Raw genomic sequence first — 22,706 nt, forward strand, 5'->3', positions numbered from 1 at the left:
ACTGCTCTGGGAGATGTTCTGCCCTCAATGTAACTAATACTTGCTACGCACCTGTCAGAAGGCCACTTTATATGGATTTCAGCCTTTTTGGGGATACTTTGCCATCACTGCCACGTCCAGACCATGTTGTCTTTCTGATACTCCCCTTCAACAATTCACGGACACTCGCTGAGACTTGTCCATATCATCGAAGGGCTTAGAGCTGGTGTTAATATTAGGGTCTATCTATTCTCAGCCTTCACTCTGTAGAGGACCCACTAGCCTCAGGATGCACAGGTGACTCCTCTGACATCACAGCAGTTCGAGGCCAGCTCTTAATCATAAAATCGAAGGCCTGGAATGAAGTCACGGTTCTCAGCTCAGGACCCGGTCAGCAGATCTGCTTCCCAGAATGGCAGAACATGCCCTGGTGGCCCCAAGGCCAGGCAGGCCCAGCGAGGATGCCTTTATAGACCGTGCGTCTCTATCGAGCCCACCAGCCTCTGCTAGAGTCTTCCAGGCCTGGAGGGTGCCGTCTCTCCAAGAGCAGCCTGTCCATTTTAGGATTGCACCTCTGGGACCTCTTGAGTCCCTCTCACTGAGAAAGTGTGTGTTTTGCCCCACTCCAAATGCATCAGAGGCCAGGAGCGTGCTGAGCCGTCTTCTTTAGGCCTTAAGAAGTAACTGGAAATTCAGCACCATCCACAGCCTGCTGGGCTCACCTCAGGGGTGCTGGGTGCCATTCTGTGGCATATTTGTTGTCCTTTCCAAGGGAGACCCCATACTTCTTCTTCCCCCAGGACTTGCCTCACACAGATTTATGGTATTTGTTACATCTGAGACACTCTCGCTGCATCTCGATTGCAGAGGCACAGAGATGTGAGGGGCATGCCTTCTGCAGTCAGATGGACAGGGTGTTATTTTCCCCACTGGTGCTCCTCTCTGGCTTCTGGTGGACCCACTTCATCACAGGATGCACCAGGAGATGACCCGTCACGAGATGCTGCTGCGTGCATAGCAGACCCTGCAGCCCGGGGCCCACGGCACCCCTGCTAACCAGGCTCCCATGCGACATTTCCTGCCTATAGTCAAAGAGCTCTCTCTAGAGAAGAGAAAGTCCCCATTATTCAAGACTACCCAAAACACCAGCCTTCTTTGCACAGCATGTTGAGGAAGGAATAACTGCGCAGTGAACAGCACTGGCCCAAGTCTGCAGGGCGAGGAAGAAGCCAGGACATAAGCAAAGACAAATCTTACTAGAAACAGAACGAACTTGCAGGCTTCCCTTCAGATGATGATGACTGTGAATGAAGAAGAAATCCTCTCCCATCATCTCTTCCTGCTGGTGGAAGCTGCAAGTCACCTGACCACACATGACAAGACAGTGTGACTCTCATCTAGCATCTGCCGTGAAGTTTGGTCTCAGGGCCCTGCTCATCAAGAAATGTTTTGGAAAAAGGTGGAAGTAGGTAGAGGGATGTGCTCTGAACCAGTGTGACCAAAAGACAGTATGTTCACGGTGCATTCATCTGATTCAATTCCTGCCAAAGGCTTTTGTTATTTGAGAACATTATGACTAAACCAACAGAAAGGAAGGTGAGTAAGCAAACAGGAAAAACTGATGACGAGTTGACAATCCATGTATTTATCCATCCATTTAAAGTAACTTGCTGAGCGCCTGCCTAGCTGCACAAGAAGCTCAGGGCCTGAAGATGAACATGCAGAGGCTATGTGCAGGGGCGTGAGCTTACAGCTGGAATTAGAGATAAAGGAAAAGGCACCTGAGCCCTGTGACATGCAGGGGGGTCGGGGAGGTGGGACACATGTGGCCTCGTGGCCAGAGCCCCACCTGTCTCCCACAACATTCTGAATATGGGTGAGAGACTGCACCTTGGACAATCACTGTGAGTCCCGACCCTTAGCAGAAAAGTCACTCGCAGCATCGTTTCCAGGCATAGGTTAGGATCACCATGCTCTCTCATGCAACTCTGATATGAAAATGTCTTCTATCTCCTTCAACGGGGTCAGGAGCACAGGTGAAAGAGGGGAGCCGGGCCTGGGGGTAGCCTGTATGCGTGGGCTATGGCCCTATTTACAGATCAGTCATGATGGCTCTGCAGATTTGCTGGGGCTCTGTAGAGCAGTGGAGGCGAGGACAGAGGTGGCCCTGCTCTGGGAGGTCCCTTCCTGAAGCTCCCCGATGGCTTCCTGCACAGGAGGGGCCCGACGCCGGCGGGACAAGCAAGGAACCCAGATCAGCCTCGGAAAGCTCGGGCTCAAACCAGAGCTCAATTTGGAAATTAAAAAACAAACCTTAACTTTGTGTTGGTTTTCATTCTTCCACTTAAAAAGTTATTTGAAGCGTAACGTGAGATCCTGGAGAGGACTGAAACGGCATCGACACAGAGGGCTGCTCCTAGGTTCATGTTTATCCTGGTTATAAATTGTCTTTTTATGAAGTTGAAAGCCATGTTGAAATTAGGTCATTTTAAAAGAATTTATTAAAAGGTATTGAAAATGCAGGGCCATGGAGGAAGTAAATGATTCTTTGCCTGGGAGATTTAGAACGGATTTATTTAATTCTGGTAATGGGCTTTGTGACCACGGCTGTCTTCTGTCTCTGGCTGGTGAGCTCTTTAGGGGGGCATCCTTCGAGTTCAGCCGAGAGAAAAGCAGAGTCGTGTCCTGAGCACAGGGTGCAGGCATTTGGGTGGAAGGTTCTTTCCCTCATGCTTACTTCTCAAGCAGGAGGTTCAAGACCCACCTCTGCCTTGTCGATTTTACAGATCCAGAGTTCAAGAAAGCCAAGAGTCATCGACGTGTCCTGGCCTGTAACGGAACGGGCTGGGCCTCTCTGTTTTCTCACTAGAGGGTTTCAGGGTCCAGACGTGGGGCCGGGATTCTAGAAGCCCACATGCTAAGCCTTCAGCAGATACCTCCGTCACCCAGTGAAGACCAGCACACCCAGCCTGGTATTTCAAAGCTGGCTTCATAATACTGATTTCTCTAATTTCCATCTTCAGGATATTTCTTACAGTGTTTTTTTCATCTTGTTGGGTTTGCAATGGATGCCCTGTGGAGGTGCAGCTGAAGGCGGGGGGCGAGGGAAGCCAGACTGAATCCCACCTGCTGCCCCAGGCCCACCCCTCCCACCCGCCTGGGTTTCCACGATATTTACTTCATGGGTTACTTTCTCGTGGTGATGAAAAGTCATCCCATGATGGGAATGCTGAGCTCCAGTTATGAAAACCGCCAAGGTGACCATGGAAAGGAGGTCAGCAGGCACGCTCTGCCTCTTGGGGAGAATGCCAGGCCCCAGGCCACTCTCATCCCAGAGAGAGCAGCGGTGACCACCCCGGACCTGGACACAGCCAGCCAGGGCCACGGCCTCAGGCCAGGGCCACGACCACGCAGAGCTCACAGGCGCCCCCCAGCCTGCAGACCTGGGGGCCCTCCCTGGCCTGTTTCTCTGCCCTTTCTTTATCTCCAATTATAAAGCAGCACCAGGTTTTCTTGTCAGCCTTTGCCATGTCTCCAAATGGCTTTTCGGTGTCAGGCCCATCAGGAAATTAACTCATCATGCCGTGACAGCTGCTAATTTTTTCCCCTTACATGTCGGATGGATCGCCTGCTGAAGCTAATAATGAATCACCCATCCCTGATTAGAAGGTGCTTCCGAAACGTATAACTGCCATCCGAGAGAACTTTTTTCTTCATGTAAAATGATATCACCCTAGAGGAGTAGAAAACTAATTGTATTCTTCAACAAGATGGAACAGGAGGAGGTTGCTTAAGTGAGCTGTGTGCTCTCTTAAATTATGGGCTAATATTAAACAGCAAAAGAAGTGAAAACTCACAGCTTTTTTAGTTTGCTAAATGAATGACCTTTCTTGTTCCCTAATTCTCTTCCTAGAACCAGCTCTGGGTTAGAAATCCAAGCTGGTTCTTGGATGCTTTCCTTATGCCATCATTTTATCTTTTGTTCAGGAAAAAGAAGTTTGGTAGGACTGAGACACCAATGCCACGTGGGGAGCAGCCCCTTGCTTCTTACAGCAGAGGTGGGCTGGGGCTGCCTGGCCCTGTGGAGGCCTCGCTGTGCCCCATCAGGGGATCGGGTAGAGACGACCGGGACTTGGGTAGAGATGACCGGGATTCCTCCCCGTCCACCTCCTAGGACTTTTGACAGAGCTTTGGTTGACCGAACTTTCCCATCTGTGCACTTGTAAAATCTAGTTTCAGCAAGAACCCTGCCAAATCGATTTAGCCAGAAATCCTGGCGAGAACCCTAACCTTAACCCTCCATGTCTGCCCACCCTTGAGATCTAACCAGGTTAGATCTCACGCCTATCACGCCCCCTCTGCCTCAGGTGGAATCTGATGGCCCTGGCCTGGCTTCAGCAAGAATCCCGTCCTGTGGGTTTGGGCAGAATCCCCTTCCCCGTGCGTCCTTTCAGCCATCTTCCATCCACCAGCGCCCGCCCCCACAACTTCTTGGCTGTAAACCCTCACTTGCTACTGTATTCAGAACCGAGCCCAGTTCTGTGCTCAGGTCTTTTTTCCCCTACTGACATTTTCCTGAATAAAATCTGGGTTTTACCTGTGTAACTACTGTCCAGCTCTGGTTTTTCTGTGATACTCTGGGGTCCCATTTCTGAACAGAGCTTATAAATGGCAGTGGAGCTTCCAGCGCCGCACTGACAGAACCTCGTAAATGGCAGTGGAGTTTCCAGCACCACACTGACAGAACCTCGTAAATGGCAGTGGAGCTTCCAGCGCCGCACTGATAGAACCTCGTAAATGGCAGTGGAGCTTCCAGCGCCGCACTGATAGAACCTCGTAAATGGCAGTGGAGTTTCCAGCGCCGCACTGATAGAACCTCGTAAATGGCAGTGGAGTTTCCAGCGCCGCACTGATAGAACCTTGTAAATGGCAGTGGAGTTTCCAGCGCTGCACTGATAGAACCTCGTAAATGGCAGTGGAGTTTCCAGCGCTGCACTGATAGAACCTGGGCACATTCACTTGGTTCTTCAAAGCAAACCATGTAGCGAAAAGGATCTCTGTATCAGGTGACGTGAGCTTGCCTGCTTGTTCTGCAGTGCATGGGACATATTTTAGGAGAGCATCTTCCCTTGCTTCTTCCACATCAACTGCTTGGTGAGGCCTGGGGCATCCTGGAACGATGCATGTTTGGGTCTGTTTCATGAACGGGACCTCAAGTGGCTACAACTTCCTTTGTCTGGAAACTGCTATCTTGCTTTGTAACTCTCCAGCATATACAGAGAGCACTGCTCGACTCCTGCCATGGAAGCTGAGGTCTAAACCATTTCTATCTGCTGCCTCGGGCGGTCTGGTCTTCCTTGCATGCCAGACATCCTTGAGGCTCTGTCGTTTAATTGGCTGCAGCTTAATACAAAAGTGGCCTTTCTGGATTAGTCTCCAAGTAAATATTCCACTTGCCTTAAAAAAAACAACTTTGAAGTTCTGTCATATTCTCTGGCAAAAATCACAAGGAAAGCTATAAGCTTGTCTTTTTTTATAGACAGTCTGTGCCACAATGAATGTCCCTTGCTCACAAAACCTGCTATGTCTCATTATTCTGAGGCACACATTTGTGTATGTGCTTCTTAAACCCCCTTACATTCCAATAGTTGTGTAATGAGAGAGAGGTAACATTAACCTAGCTCTACGGGTAATTACAGGATACAATGGCTTAGTGAAGCCTCTGCAATCCTTCTGAGCCTAGAAACACCTTCTGTACAATTTTTTTTTATGCAAAGGCCTGCTCTTTTCATTGTGCATACAACGTGATTGCTGGTTTGACACTGCAGGCTACACTGGTTTTATGAAGGATTAAATGCCACCTGAGACATATTTATCCTAAATAAATCACCAACGGTAAACTGCAGCATGTCAGTGTCAACACCCTGGACTGCAGCAGAAAGGTTAGCCATACAGGACTACGCACGGTTAGGAATTAGCATCCAAGCCGAGGACCGTGGGCTACCGCTAACGGGAGGAGTGATCAAGAAGAAATATTTCCACTGGAAAACATCCCCACCAACCTTTTTTTTTTTTTTAACGTATGAGAAGCCTGGCGAGGGCCATCACTTTGTAAAGGTCACCTTGATCCTGTCACTGTTTGCTGAAGACAGTGTTTAAGAAGCCCTGAATAGCCCTGCCATTGTTAAGAAACATGAGCAAGTCATCCTCAGCTAATTATGGATCTCAGTGTCAGCCTTGAAATTTTACCTTCAGTTCTTATTTTTTTGGAGAGTGGCTGTCTAAAGGGAGGTGGCCCTAGGTGGACAGAGCTCAGCAGTGAGAAGGGCACTAGGAAGAGGCCAGTTCCGCTTCTGAACTGGTCAAAGCATGAGCTGGTCTCCATGCTCTCTCAGGAAGAGATTTTAAACGGCACTTGTATTTAAACAAAGAAGGTACCACTCTCCTTTCCTCTCATGCCTGCTCTTCACGATTTCTAGATGCTATCCATGATAGAATATGTTATTGTCACCAGAATGCATCTGGGCCATTTGCCAGACGCTGAGAAACAGTACCGGGCTGCAGGGGACGCGCAGCAGTGCTCCGTGTCGTCTGCAGGCCACGAAGGAGGGAGAAGCCAGCAGCCACGAGCGCCAGGGTGCCCCTTGGTTGCCACAGCTGCCCACCACTGGCTGCTGAAAATAACATGCCATCATGATCTTTTAATGCTATAATTTTATTTCAAAGAAAACAGAAACAGAACAAAAACAACCTTTGCATTTGAGGGAGGAGATTATTTTACAGTTTTGGAAAAGAATAAGGGCAACTGTGTCAGGAAACAGATGATTATGACAGAAACTCGCATCCAACAGTTGCAGTGAATCCACGAGGACAGAGACCATGCTGGTGGCCACGGCAGGGCCACAGGTGAATCCACAAGGAAACACAGACCATGCTGGCAGCCACGGCAGGGCCACAGGTGAATCCACAAGGAAACACAGACCACGCTGGCAGCCACGGCAGGGCCACAGGTGAATCCACAAGGAAACACAGACCATGCTGGCAGCCACGACAGGGCCACAGGTGAATCCACAAGGAAACACAGACCATGCTAGCAGCCACGGCAGGGCCACAGGGCACGGTCTCTATGTGTTAATGTTTAATGTCAGCATTTTCAAATGGACAGAAATCACGAAGAAATCCCGCAAAAATGATATCAACATGAACAAACCCTTGTTATAAAAAGCAAAATATTGATAGGAACAATATCTTCCAGAGTGTGCGTTTCACATATAGGCTTTATTGTATGAAACTAAGTCAGAATTAGAAGCACTGGCTATCTCCACCGACATATATTCTAACTGAATATAAACTTCAAGGCTTTTCTTAACCATAGGCTTAAGAGGATTTCTTTTAAGCAGAATGTGACCAGAGCAACGAATACACCTAAACTGTTTGAAGATGGGAAATTTATACATGAAATGAGCTAGCAGGCTTCCTTTGGTCTGGGGACACTGTTACTCTAAAATTAAAAAAAAAAAATTGAATGGAAGTGGACTGCTTCAAGATGGTAACACTTGTAGCTGCAATTTTTAGCCCAGTAGAGAATGAAATGCAAAGGCAGCTACATGCTGACTGCACAAGCAGGTGCACCCCAAGCCACGAGGGGTATCTTCACCACTTTCCCCACGGCCATGACCTTCTGATAACTGAAATGGGAAAACACTTGTGAGAGAAAAAAACCATCAACAACACTTGGCTTCTCTTCAGCACAACGGCCAGGACAAAGGGGGGGCCATTGATCAAAGGGCCCCCGGTGGACCGGAGCTCCCTGTGCGACCTGCGCCCGGCCCTCATGCACTTGGCAGCCTGCTCCCCGAGGCCCAGCCCTCGGTACCCTCTGTGGGCGCCTGGCTGGTGGCCAGTGTGACTCTCGCTGGGAGTGCATGCCCAGGGCTCACAGGAGCCTTGTCCTCATGGTTTTGAAGGTTTCAGATGAAGCTCAGGGAACACAGCCCCCCACCGAAGCTGGACCTCCCCACACCTGCCCTGTGCTGAGTAAAGGTGCTGCGCGTCTCATGCTTCCTGGAGTTCACTGCTTTCTCTTTGGCTCTGAATTGCCGCCGCGGCTGGGGAGCCCTCCTGGGTGTAGATGACCACGCTGGCCAGCTGCTCTGCCCTGCTTGGGGCCCCAGCCTCTGTGCCTAGCGTGGCCCCGGCCTGCAGGAGTTCCTGCGAGTCCGCAGTCTCCAGCACCGTGTGGGAGTACAGGCCCGGCTCGTCCTGCACCCCTGGGGGCAGCTCTGTCACGATGTAGTGCGTGGCGCCCTCGGAGAAGCCGCCACTAGACTCCTGCACCATGGCCTGGACCAGCTCCTCCGTCACGATGATCTGCGAGATCTCCCCGTCGGACTCCACCAGATCCATGTGCTCACCCTGCGCCTCCTGCATGATGATCTGGGCACCCTCCCCGGCCACCATGTGGACAGCACCCTCCTCGCTCACCACCACCTGGGTGACACCGTCCTTGACCAACTGGCCGGCTGCGGCCGTGTCACACACAGCAAACTGGAGGACGCCCTGGACCATCTTTTTGAAGGCCACCTGTGCCCGCTCCTGAGAGGCCATGGCTGCTGCCGGATGGACCACCTGGGTGAGCACCTCCACGGCGGCTGGGCTCTCCTGGGCCTGTGGGAACATCTGGATCTCGGGGGCCTCGGGGTCGGCAGCCACATGGGAGACCTCCTGCCCGGGCAGCTGGATCAGTACGTCTTTGGGGCCAGGCCTGCCTTGCTCCTCGAGCCCAGCCCTGCCCTCCACCTCCCCTAATTCAGTGACCGCACAGAGCAACGCATCCAGGGCTGAGGATGCCTCGGGGGCAGCGACTCCAGCCTCCGAGAGGTTTAAAATCTCCTGCTTGGTCACCTGTTGTATCACAGCGCCACCTGGACTGAGGGACTCATCCATGCCATGGCCTTCCATGGAGGCCCCCACGACGACCACCTGGGTGGCTCCATCAGCCAGCTGCTCCGGCAGGATGGGCCCGGGCACCATGCTGCCTACATGTGCCCCGCTCTGACTCGTGGCGATGACCTGGCCATCCTCCGTGATGTGCACCACCCGGGCCACCTGGCCGGCCATGGCCAGCGTCTGCAGCGTGGCGGCAGCCGTCTCCTCCACAGAGGGGTCCAGGGCAAACTCCCCATCGTAGCCCTGGAAGATGATGACCTGCTGCACCTGCTCAGGGGGCGGCGCCGGCCTCCTGCTGCTTCTGAGGGGCTTCTCTTTGATGAGGGGCTCTTCTGCCAGGGCTGCCGCGGTGAAGGGGCTGTCTGTCTCCACAAAGGTGGCTCCTTGTCCCTTCAGACGGCACTCGTAGGACTTGGAAACAATGCCTAAGGGAGACAGGGAGCAGTTAGAGCCTGGAAAAAGTACTCGTAGGCTTACAAGTAAGACACTTCTTCCGCAGAAGCGCTCAGCCCTCAGCAGAGACACCATGACCCCCTATTCCAAACCCTGAAGAGCTCTCTACAGTGCAAGCTTCAGCAGGGCCAGAGGCCTCCATGAGCATCTACAGGCAGGCTCTAGGCTCGAGGGCACACACAGTTAATGCTGGGCGTGCATTTCCCCACAGCCCTGGGTGAGCTGTCCAATACAACTCTTTGCAGGGGTGTGTGCCTCTCCAGTGCCCAGGGAAGGAGGCTGGATACCTCCCCCCCACCACCATCATTTCTTTTGTAACAATGCATTCGGTCACAGGTGCTAAGTAAAGTTCAGCAAACAGCCAGCAGCAGTATCTCCTAACCCAAAGGAAAATCTTTTTTTAATGACCAAATATTACATATGGTGTATTTGTTTATTCAGCAAAAAGAATGAAAGCCTTGCATATTAAATTTTAAAAAATGTCATCAACAAACATAGCTGTAAAAGTTTAATGCAACAAATATTTATTGAACATCAACGTTTCAGGCGCTGAACCTGGGCAGGCAGCCTGTGCGGCCACGTGAGTCGCCGTGTCCTGGCAGCATGCAGGGCGCTCTGCAGGGTGCTGGCCACACGCAGACACGGGGTCCTGGCCACTCAGGGGCTGAGAGGGGAGTCTATACTGCAGAACTGGGCGGTGGGCTTTGAGGGGCCAGACTCAGCCTTTCTCCTCTCTGTCCCATCTTCCGGACAGTGCCTTGGATTGAATAAGTAATCAACAAAGATGCGTTTGCCGAACGTCTTGGATACAACATAAGGTGACAGAGACAAAGAAGCCATACATTCAGGAAAGAATATTCAGGGAAAGATGTAAAAACCAAACAACATTGTAGCCCTGTCTTCAGGACAAGATTCAAGCCATCTCTCGTGGACTGGGAGGAGGAGTTCCAGACAGAAGCAGCGAGGGCCCAGGCAGAGGCAGGAAGGCTGTCCCCATGGTATGTCAAGGCCTCGGGGTGGTAATAGGTTGCTCATCACAGAGCAGGTTGCCCAAGGCTTCCTCCACCCTGCACGAAGGTACCTGGGCTATGGGCTGCAGAGCAGAGGAGCGTGCTGAATGTTTTTAGCAGGAAAACTATAGGACTGTAACAGGGTAAGAAATTTATGATCTGAAGTGCCAGCCCCAAATGCCTTAGTGAAAACAGTGTGTGTAGAAGATACCACAAGCCCTGTGGTGCCCAGGCAGAGGCGATAAGGGGAGACCAGGAGAGAAAAGAGGGGGCAAGCAGGACGAGAGTGAGGAGGGGAGAACCGGAGCTGGGTGCATCCCCTGGTCTGGAGCCATCTTGTGCCCTTCATTGTCTGCCCTTTGTCAATGGGATACCCAGGGCAAGCGGGCAGAGCACAGGGCTTGGGTGGGCAGCGGGATTCTGAAAGGCCTGGGCTGCTGCAAGAGCACTGAGCCCATAGCAGAGCTCTCGGGCCAGGGGCTTTGGCTGTCATCTATGCTGTACAAAGAAAACTCTGGCAGGGCACAAGGATGGTGGGGATGGGAGGTGCTGCACGAGGGCACACGGCCAGGCGCACATCACACCCTCCTCAATGTCATTGGCGACTCAGGGCAACGCCTACTGCTCCCCGCCTTGCTGGACAAAACAGGGCTGGAAATGATAAACTTTATTTTCATAAAAAAGAAATGGGCTCTTTAAACAGACTTCCTGTTTTCTTCTTTAAATCCCAATTTTCCATAGGGTTTCTAATCGACTCCATCCCTCCTAAATAAGAGAATGATCGATAGGTGACCCACAGCAAACATTTCCATAGTTCAACAGCAACCACATTTTTGAGATATTCTGCTTTATTCTCCTTGAGGGCGTCAGTTTCTTAACAGCATCTTTTAACCTTAACAAAAGGGAAAAAAGGATCAAGAACTGTTTGAGATTATTTATTGCTAGGATCTCTTAAAAAGAGTCAACCATTTTGCTTATCATGTTGGTGGTGTTCTGCAAGAAAGCATTTCTTCCAATACCGAGTTAATTCTGAGCACGGACCCCAGACAAGGCCTGTCTTCCAGTGGGTGCATCTCAGGAAGGATCAGCAGAAATTGTTAAATCATTTTTACCAAGGGGACATGCCCCAGCTCTTACCCAGGCTGGAGGAACACGGTCCTGGATTTGAAAGTATTAATTAACTGTTAAGTACTAATTAATATATCTTCTTTCTCAGGCAACTCTGTAAAGTGTGAATCTTAGAAAGGGTATGGAATTTTAGGTCAAGAAAAGAGCTGCGGCCGGGCGTGGTGGCCGATGCCTGTAATCCCAGCACTTTGGGTGGCCGAGGCGGGCGGATCACGAGGTCAGGAGATTGAGACCATCCTGGCTAACACGGTGAAGCTCCGTCTCTACTAAAAATAAAAAAAATTAGCCGGGCATGGTGGCGGGCGCCTGTAGTCCCAGCTACTCGGGAGGCTGAGGCAGGAGAATGGCGTGAACCCGGGAGGCGGAGCTTGCAGTGAGTTGAGACGGCGCCACCACACTTCAGCCTTGAGGACAGAGCGAGACTCCGTCTCAAAAAAAAAAAAAAAAAAAAAAAAACAAGAAAAGAGCTGCAGAGCCAGCCAGGACTAGCTCCACTACCAGGAGATACTCCTGTGTACTCGCTCTGCGTCCATGGAACCCTCGCATGAGCAGATGCAGCCGGGTTAGTGAACCGCAGGGGTGAGCCAGGCCTGGCCTCGCCCTCATGCACCAGGCAGAGGAAAGCACTGCGTCTTCAAGGTCAACTCACCATTCCCGGAAGAGGGACCAAAATGTTCATGAGTCTAGCTGAACAAATTCCCTAATTATAGTGTACCGTGTTTTCTCATGGTTACCCCTGACCAAGGACAGAGAACAACTGGGTAGCACTAAATGGGGCTGCTGGCTGGCCCCAACGTGTGCTTCGGGTAGCAGGCATTTAAGGAACACGACTTCCTCTTCCTGAGGTCTGGTGGTAGCAGTTACAGGTATTCAACCTGTGGTACTCATGCCGTGTGAATGCCTGGAGACTTTCCAAAGGTCACGTGCGGTAAGGAGTTTTGAGGGAGCCTTGGAAAGGGTGTGCCTGGGGACACAGCTCCTGACTACCTGCCTTTCCCCCTCCTCCCACTTTGCCGAAAGAAACAACCCGCGTCCATCCCCGCCTGGTGCCTTGACCTAGGGAAGATCAGAGATTAAAAGCTAAGCTGAGACGAGGGTGGGTGTGCAGGTCCCAGGGGCAGGGGCTGAATCGCTGCCTGTCTCATGATTGTCTTGTAAACTTTGATCCTCCTATATTCTCTCCTCAGAGAGGTCAGAAGCCTCAAGAGGGCGGCACCCACAGCTCCTGTATTCATGCTTCCTTTCCGCCTGAGCATGAGCGGGCCATGTGGTGATCCCTGGTCAGTTTGCCATCTGCTAGGACCTCTAGATCTTTGTCTCCTGTACTTGACAAATTCTTTCTCTGGTATGCTTGCAATTTCTCCCCAACCCCTACTTTTCTATCCAGCGCCATCTTCACATGTCAACCTTGATTTGTTTGCTTCTGTCCATTCTCTAATTTTAATGTCATTTTTGGTCTAATTCAGAACTTGAAAAAAAGGGAAATAAGGACACAAAAACAAAGAAGGCAGCCTTCTGGTCATTCTCCTCCGCCATTAATTTTAATTACAGAAAAGGACATACTGCCAGTACATTAAGAGAGAGGAGAAGCTACTGTAGTTGGGAAGGAAAGAACAAACATCCCCTTCGTCAGTAGCCTCAGGAAGAAATGGTGCACGCTTGCGTCCAAGCAAGGCTTCTGTTCTTTACTCTGTAACTGGACAGGAAATCTCTTGGGTATATAATTATCCTTTAAATCCCTTGCAGCACTGATAATTATGCTATTCTGAACTACTTACCGAATGTATTTGAATCCAGAGGTGGGTTAAGCCACTTCCAGACCATTAATGTAAACTACATGGGTAAATACTGCTGTCAGTGTGGGGTGTGATGGAGCCTAGCAACACCAACGTCCTCACCTCCGCACACGCACAGGCCCAGTGAGTCCACCACAGTTCATAAATGCGAGCGCGGGTACATCTTTTGATTCAGCAATTTAATAACTTCGAGTGCTGTCAGTACTGCTTTGAAAAATAGCACCTATAAAATGTAACAGCCTCAATCAGATTGAAAAAGATTCACCCACTGAAGATTCCTCCATTTCAACCATAATGAATTAATGTTGAGCTATGTAGAAGTTCAAGTGTCATTTAAACTAATGTGAATCTCTTCTATAACTTTAAACTCTAACTGTTTAAAGTTATATGACCAAGAATTTACTGGGCACATCAACCTCCAGTTTTGAGCTCTTTCTAGTAAATATGAACTGTAAAGCTCACCAAATGCAAATGGCCAAATGGATACAGTGTTTGGAAAACAGGCACGTGGTACAGGTTGCATCCTTCACTGCTTAGTCACTGTAATGTCTCCAAAATCACATAAAGCCTTAATGCGGCATGGATGCTCAATGTAGTATTTGTATTACAGTACCTTTAAAAAAGTGTCAGATTTCAGTACAGTAACAGTAGCTAACCAGTGTGCCTAAAATCATACTTTTTTGGGTCTGTTTTCAATAGGGCAATAAGCAGCTTTGTGTAGAAGGCACAAGTGACATTAAAATGCAGCCTCGTGCCTATCTACAAAGTCCTCACTTTCTGCCCGTTTGCGTTTGTGAGCACAAAGATATTTTACTCCCTTCTCAGAGCCGAATGCATCGAAAGTTCACAGCTTGGATGGAATAAAAAGGTAGTTACTGGGGTGTCTGAGGATTTACTTTTGGGGAGAGGATTTTGAGTTTGGCTCGCTGCTCTGGGATGCCATTATGAAGCTGCAGCTCCTTCTGTGTGCTTGAAGCCAACATCTCCAGCGTGGAAAAACACAAGCTCCATTATGTGGGGGTGGAGGGGTTAAGCCACAGAGACTCCGCTCCCCAAAACTATGCTAAGGGCTCAGTTCTGCTGGCTGGTGTGCTTCTGGGGAGCAGCACAGGGCTGCGTACCTGACTCCCTCCTCTGTGTGTGTGTGCTGCTCCTTCCTTACTGTCATCATTTTTTCCCACAGAATAAATACCTTACGCTTTTGTTAAGCTTACATTTAATTAAAATGTACAGAATTTGTGCAGTAAACCCGAATGAAAAAAATAAAACAAGGGCCCCCTCTCTTGAAGGCATACGTTATGAATGAAAAATGTCATTACAGACTAAAAAAATTTTGCAGTAAACAGGGCCTACAGAGAGAAGTTTCCCCTGTAATGACATCCATAAAATACACAAATGGCACTTTTAGTACCATCCTGAATATGGCATTTCTGTGCTCTACACAGAGTCTAAATGGTTTGATCATAGAGCATAATACTCCATTGGGTTTATAGAACAATCAATGTTCCATAAAATGATGTATTTATCCAATAGTAGGCTCAGCAGTTACTGGTGTATGACATTGTAGGACACAGGCTTGGGCTCCTCGGCCGCACACATGCTGGCTGTAAAACTTATCTAACACCACTTCAACAACTTCATCTCATCTGTGGCAAGTAATTTGTGGAAGCCTCAGCTTGGTTTAAAAAAAAACTTGTAATAAAAATTCATAGAATTTTCAGGAGAATGAAAGCTGATGACAATAGAAAGGTCACATTGTGTCTCCACTAAAGGGGTCAAAGGTTGTTAGCAGTTCTAAAACCGAAAGTAGATTTCATGCATCACGTAGCAGATAAAGATGGCATTAAAAAGACATGTGTGGGGTGAAATGCCTAATGCCTACAAAAGCCTGTGCTAATATCCTATGTAAACCATTTTGTTGCTACGAGTCAGCATTTATTTTAAATTTCTAAGCTTCTGAAATGGTACTAAATGTTGATACATTGCTAGGTTACATCTCAGACACTGGATGTACTTTAGATTTTATATTTTGGTAGGCCCAGTAAGCTTGAGAATGCTGGGTTGGTTCATTGTAATGAAAGCACCTTGAATACGATGTGGTTAAAAAAATAATACTTTTCACATAAAAATTTGGGACACACATGACATTGCAATTCTTAAGCCACATATAATTTTTCTTGGCTTCAATTTTAAGATGTAATTTTAACAAGAATGTTAAGAAATCATACTTAATGTCTATTAAAATGAAACAATATTAACAGATTATGCTAATAAATTAGAGCCATATTTTAATGTCACAAAAGCTTATAAGTTTCTCAAGTGAAAGCAGGAAAAATGACAAATTAAAATTCAATGAAATATAACCTTTTAGAAATTTCAAAGCAGGGAATACATTATTCTTACAATAGCAGTCACCGATAGTTTAGCCAGTCAAACCGGTATCAATAATTGCTCCATAATTTATTCACCTTATAGACAATAATAATTCCCTGGCACTATGCAAGACGTCCTGTTACAGAGCTCCCACTGGACTCTGGTTTTGAAGAAGTGATGCTTTCCATGTTAACACTGGTACATACTACGGGGGACTCCCTGCCTTTGAGCTACTTCTTATACTAAACAATGTGAACTTCCTCAAGTTCCTGAAGGGAAAACTCCCATCAAGTGGTTTAGGGACTTCGCTAGGATCAAAGAAAGAGTATGAATCTGGTATAACATGGGACAGAGGAACCTCTTAGTTTTATATTCCAGTAACCCAATGGCAATTTCTCCTTTTTAAAAAAATTTTTTAAGAACACAGGTTGGTTGGTCAGTATCTCATGTTTCTCCATTATTTTCAATGGTTAGAAACACATTCTGGTCAGCGTTACTAAAATTCACACACAAAACAGAAACAAAAAGGTTACTTGAAATACAAGATTAAGAATTATTTTTAGCCTTTGACATGCATGTTAAACATGGTAGCTAAACTAGCGAGATTTATCTCAGAGTACAGATCAGTTTTGGTCAGCTGACAGGAGCTGGCCTAAGGACCAGTTAGACATATTTTACAGCGTAATAATTAAAAGGAGTTTTGGTAACTATCTGCTGTATACCACATATAAATATATAAAAATATGGTGAAGGAGGACAGTAAAGTCTTCGCCATGCCCCGCATTTCATGAAGGCTGCTGTTTTATAAGAAGAGATGGGGAAATTGCTTTTCTGTAAAAATTAGCTGAGGTTCACACCATTTCCGAAAAACTCTTTCACATAAATTCAAATACACAATTTCTTTGGACATACCATGCAATTTTTAGTGAAGGAATATTTATAATAAACCAGGGCAAAAATTTAGGTACCAAAAGTTTTAGTCCCTTTTCCTTAATTGCCATGGGTACAACATTTAACACTGGCAGCAACTGAAGATGATCATATAAAACCCCTGAAAAGAATTCTGGAAATTCACAAAAAATGAAGACTAAATGTTATCTCAAGTTGGAAGTACATAATCATGCAGGTTTCTAACTTTACCAAGAATAGTCTCCACGGGCCTAGATATTTCCATGGCCACTGAAGAGTGACAAAGAACAAAAGACAATATTTTACCTTTAAAGTCACAAACCCTAAGAAATGTTGTATTATATCAGACCCTTAGGTATCTATTATCATTTTCATGCATGAAGATCTAACAGTAATAGAAGCGGTGCACACAAATCTCACTCAGGAAGATAAGAATGCCTGCTTTAAGGTTATCTTGACAGGCTTTGTGGGGTGGAGAGGAAGGGCAGCGGTTAACTGTTTCTCTGCTGGGCAGAGGCCTATGAGCCACACCGAGAGATGGCGATGTACAACCATGTACCTTTGGAAATCGAACTCAGGTGACAGAAACAGTGTCATTGAGCTTCATGGAGGGCGATGAGATGGCACTTTAAAATTAGGCTGGGAAGGGCTCTGATCTAGTCATTTACCCATGAACAGTACTTCTTAAGAACAGCCAGTTGATGTGCTAGCAGAAAGTGCTCAAAAGTCTTCAGTCCTATTTGGAAGAAAGCAAGCGGAGGAGTGGTGGAGGGAACCCACGCAGTATCAACACAGGGTGCGTCTCTCACTCTGCACACATTTCCGGGTGTTGAGGTCAGAGCTCTGGCCAATGGGAAGGGGGGTGCCCCTCTTGGAGGCACCCTGGCCTCTCCTTCCAGTGCAAGCCTTCTGCTCCTGTGCGCCGACACATGTGTGAGCATTAGTGACAATGTCTGAGAACACCTAACAGTGCCCATCAGGCTTTGTACGGGGGGGAACCCAGGCTTGGAAAAGAGCTGTGGAATGTCAGTCCCTCAGGAGCGAGGCTTCCGGAAGACCTTCAAACTCTACCAGACAAATAGCACCCCCCTGCTTACTGTAAGGCTGCCTCTGTTTGACTTAAAGACGTAACAAACTGGAACAGGCATTCTTATGGAATCAGAAAATTAGGAATCCCAACTGCCCTTTCCTAAATGTCCTCTGATAGTCTATGAACTCCCAATGCAGATAAACAGTATCAGGAGACAAGGCCTATTTTTCAAAAGTTGTACACATTATACACACCTTAAAAGGCAAAATTATGCAAATAAGCCCAGCCAGTCCTCCTGGAGGGCATGCCTCTAACAAGGCTACTTTAAAAGGCTAACAAGGCAGATTAAACTTGTTTGCTTTTTGTTTTTCTGGCAAAACCCTATAAAAAAATCCACATTCACTTTTGTAGTCATGTTTATATTTCCTTTATATTATAGTATCTTCATATTGTTCCCAAGGAAATGAGAGGAAACAGACATTTGTCTTCATTGTAGACACTTTCATATGAAGGTAGAAAGCAAACCGCTTCTCAGTAACCGCACAGAGGCACCATTAAAATCAAATTTACAGTAAACAGAACCTACGGCTGGGGTAAAACACTAACTGTTAGTATTTTAATGATCAGCAAAGCTTTCGGAGGTCTAACATCTGCTCATAGCCAAACGACAGCAGCTGCTGGTGTACACTTGAAACAATGCGGATTTCTTCTCTATGCCTTAAAATGAATCATATGTGCTGGGCACATGGCTGCTCTTTCCAACGGAGCGGGTGTGTGCCAGGAGACCTCCAGCACCCTGTGGATAGCAACTCGGGAAGGCCCGGGCTCTTTGAGGCAGGAAATCCAAACCTGCAGAAATCCCTGAGTCCAGGAAATGAAAGCGGGAGAAAGGGTGCGGGGGCCACCACTGGCTGGGCAAGGCTGCCAGGTGCGGGGGAAGCACAGCCTCAGGAGCTGTCACCGCTGAGCAAGCCAAGGGGAGGACACAGGGCCATGAAGGTGATGGGACGATGGCCCTCAGACCTTCCTTGGATCTGCCTGGATGGACTTGGGAGAGCCTCTGTGCTGGGCCACACCCAGCCTCAGCCTTTTCTACACACGGCAGGGCCGAGGGGGTGGACTGGACGCTGACGTTGTCAAGGTAGAAAACGATAACGCATTTTCTTCCTAACCGGTAGAAACTACAATCTTTATTTTCAACATTTTCCTAAATATCTAAGTTAAATTCCTCTTGAAAGTTGCAGAGTATCTGTGGCTAGGGCTCTACAGAATAACATACCCCTGGGATAATAAAGCTTAACAAAAATCAAACAAAAGACCAACTAAGAGGCATGAACCCTGACTCTGGAATGAGCAGAATGAATAGAAACTAACTTTCAGATGGAAACCCTGAGTGAAGTGGCAGCCGTTGGAACCCACAGTCAGGCAGCAGTATCCGTGGTTTCCCTCCACACACCTGACCTGGCTTTTTTGAGAAGCAAGGGAAGTTCAGAGGGAGAGCCTTTTAAAAAGCACAATCCAAATGAATATTGAGCCCAGACCTGACGGGGTCCTGTTCACCTGGTGCACTGTGCACATCTGAAATGCACAGGATGGGGTGAGGTGGGACCTGGGTGCGGCTGGCACTAAGGCCTCACTGTGTCTAGAGGGAACAGCGTGCCATTTTGTCTCAGCAGCTATGCACGGCACATTGAAGTCCTCCAGAAAATTTCCGCAGTAGATTTTAAAAACAGGGTAGTAAGTCCAGTGAGGTAATCATGTGTCATGGGGCTAGGGCTAATTACAGGATCACACGATTCCACTGTGTTCCAAGAGGGCGTAAACAGGAAAACTATCTTTTAAAAAAATTATTAGTAGTTTATTAGGGAAATTAAAGGCTTTGTTAAACAGGCAACACTATTTTGCCTTTTCACTAAAAGCCTGTTTGAAAGGAGCTGGCTGGCAGGCACACATAGCAACAAGCATGCGGTATGGATCCGAACGCTGATCAGGGAGTGACATCCACGCACATGCCTCCTTCCACCCGGGCGCACATGCAGGAAAGCAGTGGCAAAGCTGTGTACCGGGCGCCGCACAGGCACCCCCAGAAGGTACTTTGTGTGGGAATGGTGATGTGAACAAGTGGAAAACTGAATTCATTATGTATAATCCAAACTCAGGTACCTAAGAAACGAGCTCTATCAGGCAGCTGACGCCCAAGTCCACTTGGCACACAACCAGTTGCCCACTTGACATAATCTTCAACAGGGGTTAGAAAGGCAGGACTTGGAATGCTTTCGGGTGGAATGTCTAAGGGCCACCTCTTCTGCTGGAACTTCCCAGTTCCAAAAATAAAGCTACAGGCCTGACACTGGTGGAGGATCTTCAAGGGACACGGGAGGACCGGAAGACGGGCTCCCTGAGCTCCTTCATGGAGGGAGAGCAGTGGCATTCTGTCCCATTCTTCGTTGTTTTTTTTCTTCTGTGGATCAACAAATGGCTCATCTTAATATTCTGAAGGGGCAAAGCGAATCTAGGATAAGCGCGCAACTCCTGTGGCAGATAACAGCGAGGTAACGTAATTATACAACGAGGCATAACAGGCTAATTATTAATACTATTTTCTAAAATTTAAACACTTTATATGCTTAATCAAATGTAACATTTCCATGTTTTCTTGAAATATATACATACACATGCACACATAAAATTAAGCACACCCAAGCACTCGCCTTCGTGGACATGCACACACATGCAAGCAGAGCTAGCAGTGTTCGACAAGGGTAGCTTTCCATTTCCATTCTCCTCATCACGTTCCTTATCCAAAGGTCTTCCCCAGAGCCTCTCCTGAGTGCGAATCTATGGCATTCTGGGTGGAGTATAGACATGAGGTAAGTAGGCAGGCCCTTCTAAACTATGTTCAGGACTATGTCAAATGGGCAGCTGGCTGTGTGTCAAATGAACCTGGCCTTCACTTATGAGAGTGCCTGAGTTCTGATGACATGTGGTAGTCTCTGCTTTTTAGGGAGTTCCCTGGAGAGAAGCCCCTTGGACATGTCTCACGTAACTCCTTACCTGATGACCGACCCCCAGACTAGCAGCAGCATGGCTGGAATAAGTCCCGACACATGATGTTTGAGCAACACTTGTGAATTCTTTCAGAGCTGTTAAAGTTTTTAAAGGGTAGGATATCTAAGGACTGGAAGAGTTTTAAAACTCCAAGGTTCAGAGATTCCATTCCATATCAATTCTCTCTTCTCTAGAACCCTGAATATGTTTCTTTCACTACTCATGTGGTTCTGTTGCTATTACTCTACTTCATTAAGGTGATTATGATGGGAAATGAAATCACACCGCTGACAGTCCTGCTCTTAGAGTCAGCGAATGGGAGAGAAAGGCAATGATCTATTTCACTTAGTACTATAATCAGAAGAATAAATGCCCAATGTGATAATCAGTTGCATGACTACTAGTAGAATTTTTAGGTTCCATAAGTGAGCACAGGAAGAATGCACTCAGGTGCTTCTGTAGTTTGTCACATTTATCATCTATTAAAGAGTTTCTGGGTAAACCTAACAGAAAAACCTAGGTCCTAAGTGACAGTATTAACATGGCTCCATAAGCAACTGGATACTTACATATGTCTTAATTGTACATTTGTTTAATTTGAAAGTTACTTTAGGTTTTAGAGACATTAGGCAGACACCCATACAGCCTGTTGTACATACTTCCGGCCTATCACAATGAGTCTTAATTACCCATACGTGCGCTCATCTTTCCTGCTACACCGAGAGCTCATTGAGTGCACGGCTCTATTATTTGCCATGGCTTCTTCAGCGCTTGACATATAATAGGCCTTAATAAGTATTGCTTTAAAAAGAAGACAAATCTAAAAAGGAAGGATTGACTACTCTTTAAAACATCTTCCAGGTAAGAGAAAGAGCATGAGCTCTGGTGTCAGCATGCTTGGGTTTGATTCCTCACTACACCTGGAAGTTACTGTAGAAAAAATCTCCATAGATCTCTGTGTTTTGGTGCTTTTTGTGAGCTGAGGCACTGACTACCTTTACTGTAGATTATCTTTTCATGGATGTTTCTAGAGAAAACAGCCTTGGAAGAGAAAGAGGGTGTGTTCTTCCAGAGCAAAGGGCAAACTGATTCATTGTTCATTATAATAAAAATAAGTACTCCTCTTGGACAGAGAACAGGCAAGCTTACTGCTTGTAATAAAAGATTTGGACTCCCTGAATTCAGTGTTCATTGCCTGTACTACAACCCACTGTGTGTAGAGATGTCACTGGCCTCTTCATGTCAGCCTGTGGGAGTTGGGACTCGGGAAACTGGGTCAGATGCTGACCCTTTGGCTATAGCTGTTGCTGTGATTAATAAAGTCCTTTATCTCTGACCCAAGAATCTCGTGTCTTCTGCCAGTATCCACAAACTGGCAGAATATTTGCAAGCTGGATAAAATTTTAGACTTTTCATAATTCTAGACAGTTACTTAAATGTATTAAATCTTGTTTTCTTAATAAAATATGTAACATAATACTTATTTTCTTAAAGAGTAAATGAGACAGCCTATGTACAATACTTAGCATTGTGCCTGACACATAGGAAGGGCTCAATATATTAACAGTAATATATTATATGGTAATAATAATTACTATTATTTTAAGTTTGATGCATTATAGTTCAGTTCATATCACCTGACATTGGTATATAATGTAACTAATATCTATGAATATACAAAATAATATTGTATGACTAAAATATTTGAAGCACATTATACATATAATAAAATTAAATTTAATGCAAATAAATGTAAACTCCTGCAGTCAGTAGTAAAAAAAACTGCCCAAAGTATGACAGAAAATGACTTCCAAGTTCTAGCCACTGGTAGGATCAATACATTGATGTGGCTACATCAATACAAGTACAGAGTTCAGGCAAAGAACGGTATTAATATGATGATAAGCTGGTCAGACTATACTTAGGGTGTCATGTTTAAGCTTGGGCTCCAAGTTTTAAGACAAACATTGACAAATAGCCATGAATATAGAGAAAAGAAACAAAAATAACTGGGGACTTAAAATGCATAAA

At 46.9% G+C, this 22,706-nt stretch overlaps 1 protein-coding gene across 3 annotated transcripts in view; it reads right to left on the bottom strand.

The window, feature by feature from the left end:
* Positions 1 to 6,675: 6,675 nt before the first annotated feature.
* The window catches only part of ZNF407 (zinc finger protein 407), a 477,787-nt gene continuing 461,756 nt past the window's right edge, over positions 6,676 to 22,706 (bottom strand). For all 3 annotated transcript variants that reach the window (XM_055296335.2, XM_055296328.2, XM_063633737.1), the window contains one exon: positions 6,676 to 9,353. In XM_055296335.2, coding sequence (XP_055152310.2) covers positions 8,035 to 9,353 — 1,319 coding nt within the window. In that variant the 3' untranslated portion in view covers positions 6,676 to 8,034. The remainder of the gene's footprint in view (positions 9,354 to 22,706) is intronic.

This window comes from Symphalangus syndactylus, chromosome 1, assembly GCF_028878055.3.
Source record: "Symphalangus syndactylus isolate Jambi chromosome 1, NHGRI_mSymSyn1-v2.1_pri, whole genome shotgun sequence".
In the NCBI taxonomy this organism is placed as follows: domain Eukaryota; kingdom Metazoa; phylum Chordata; class Mammalia; order Primates; family Hylobatidae; genus Symphalangus; species Symphalangus syndactylus.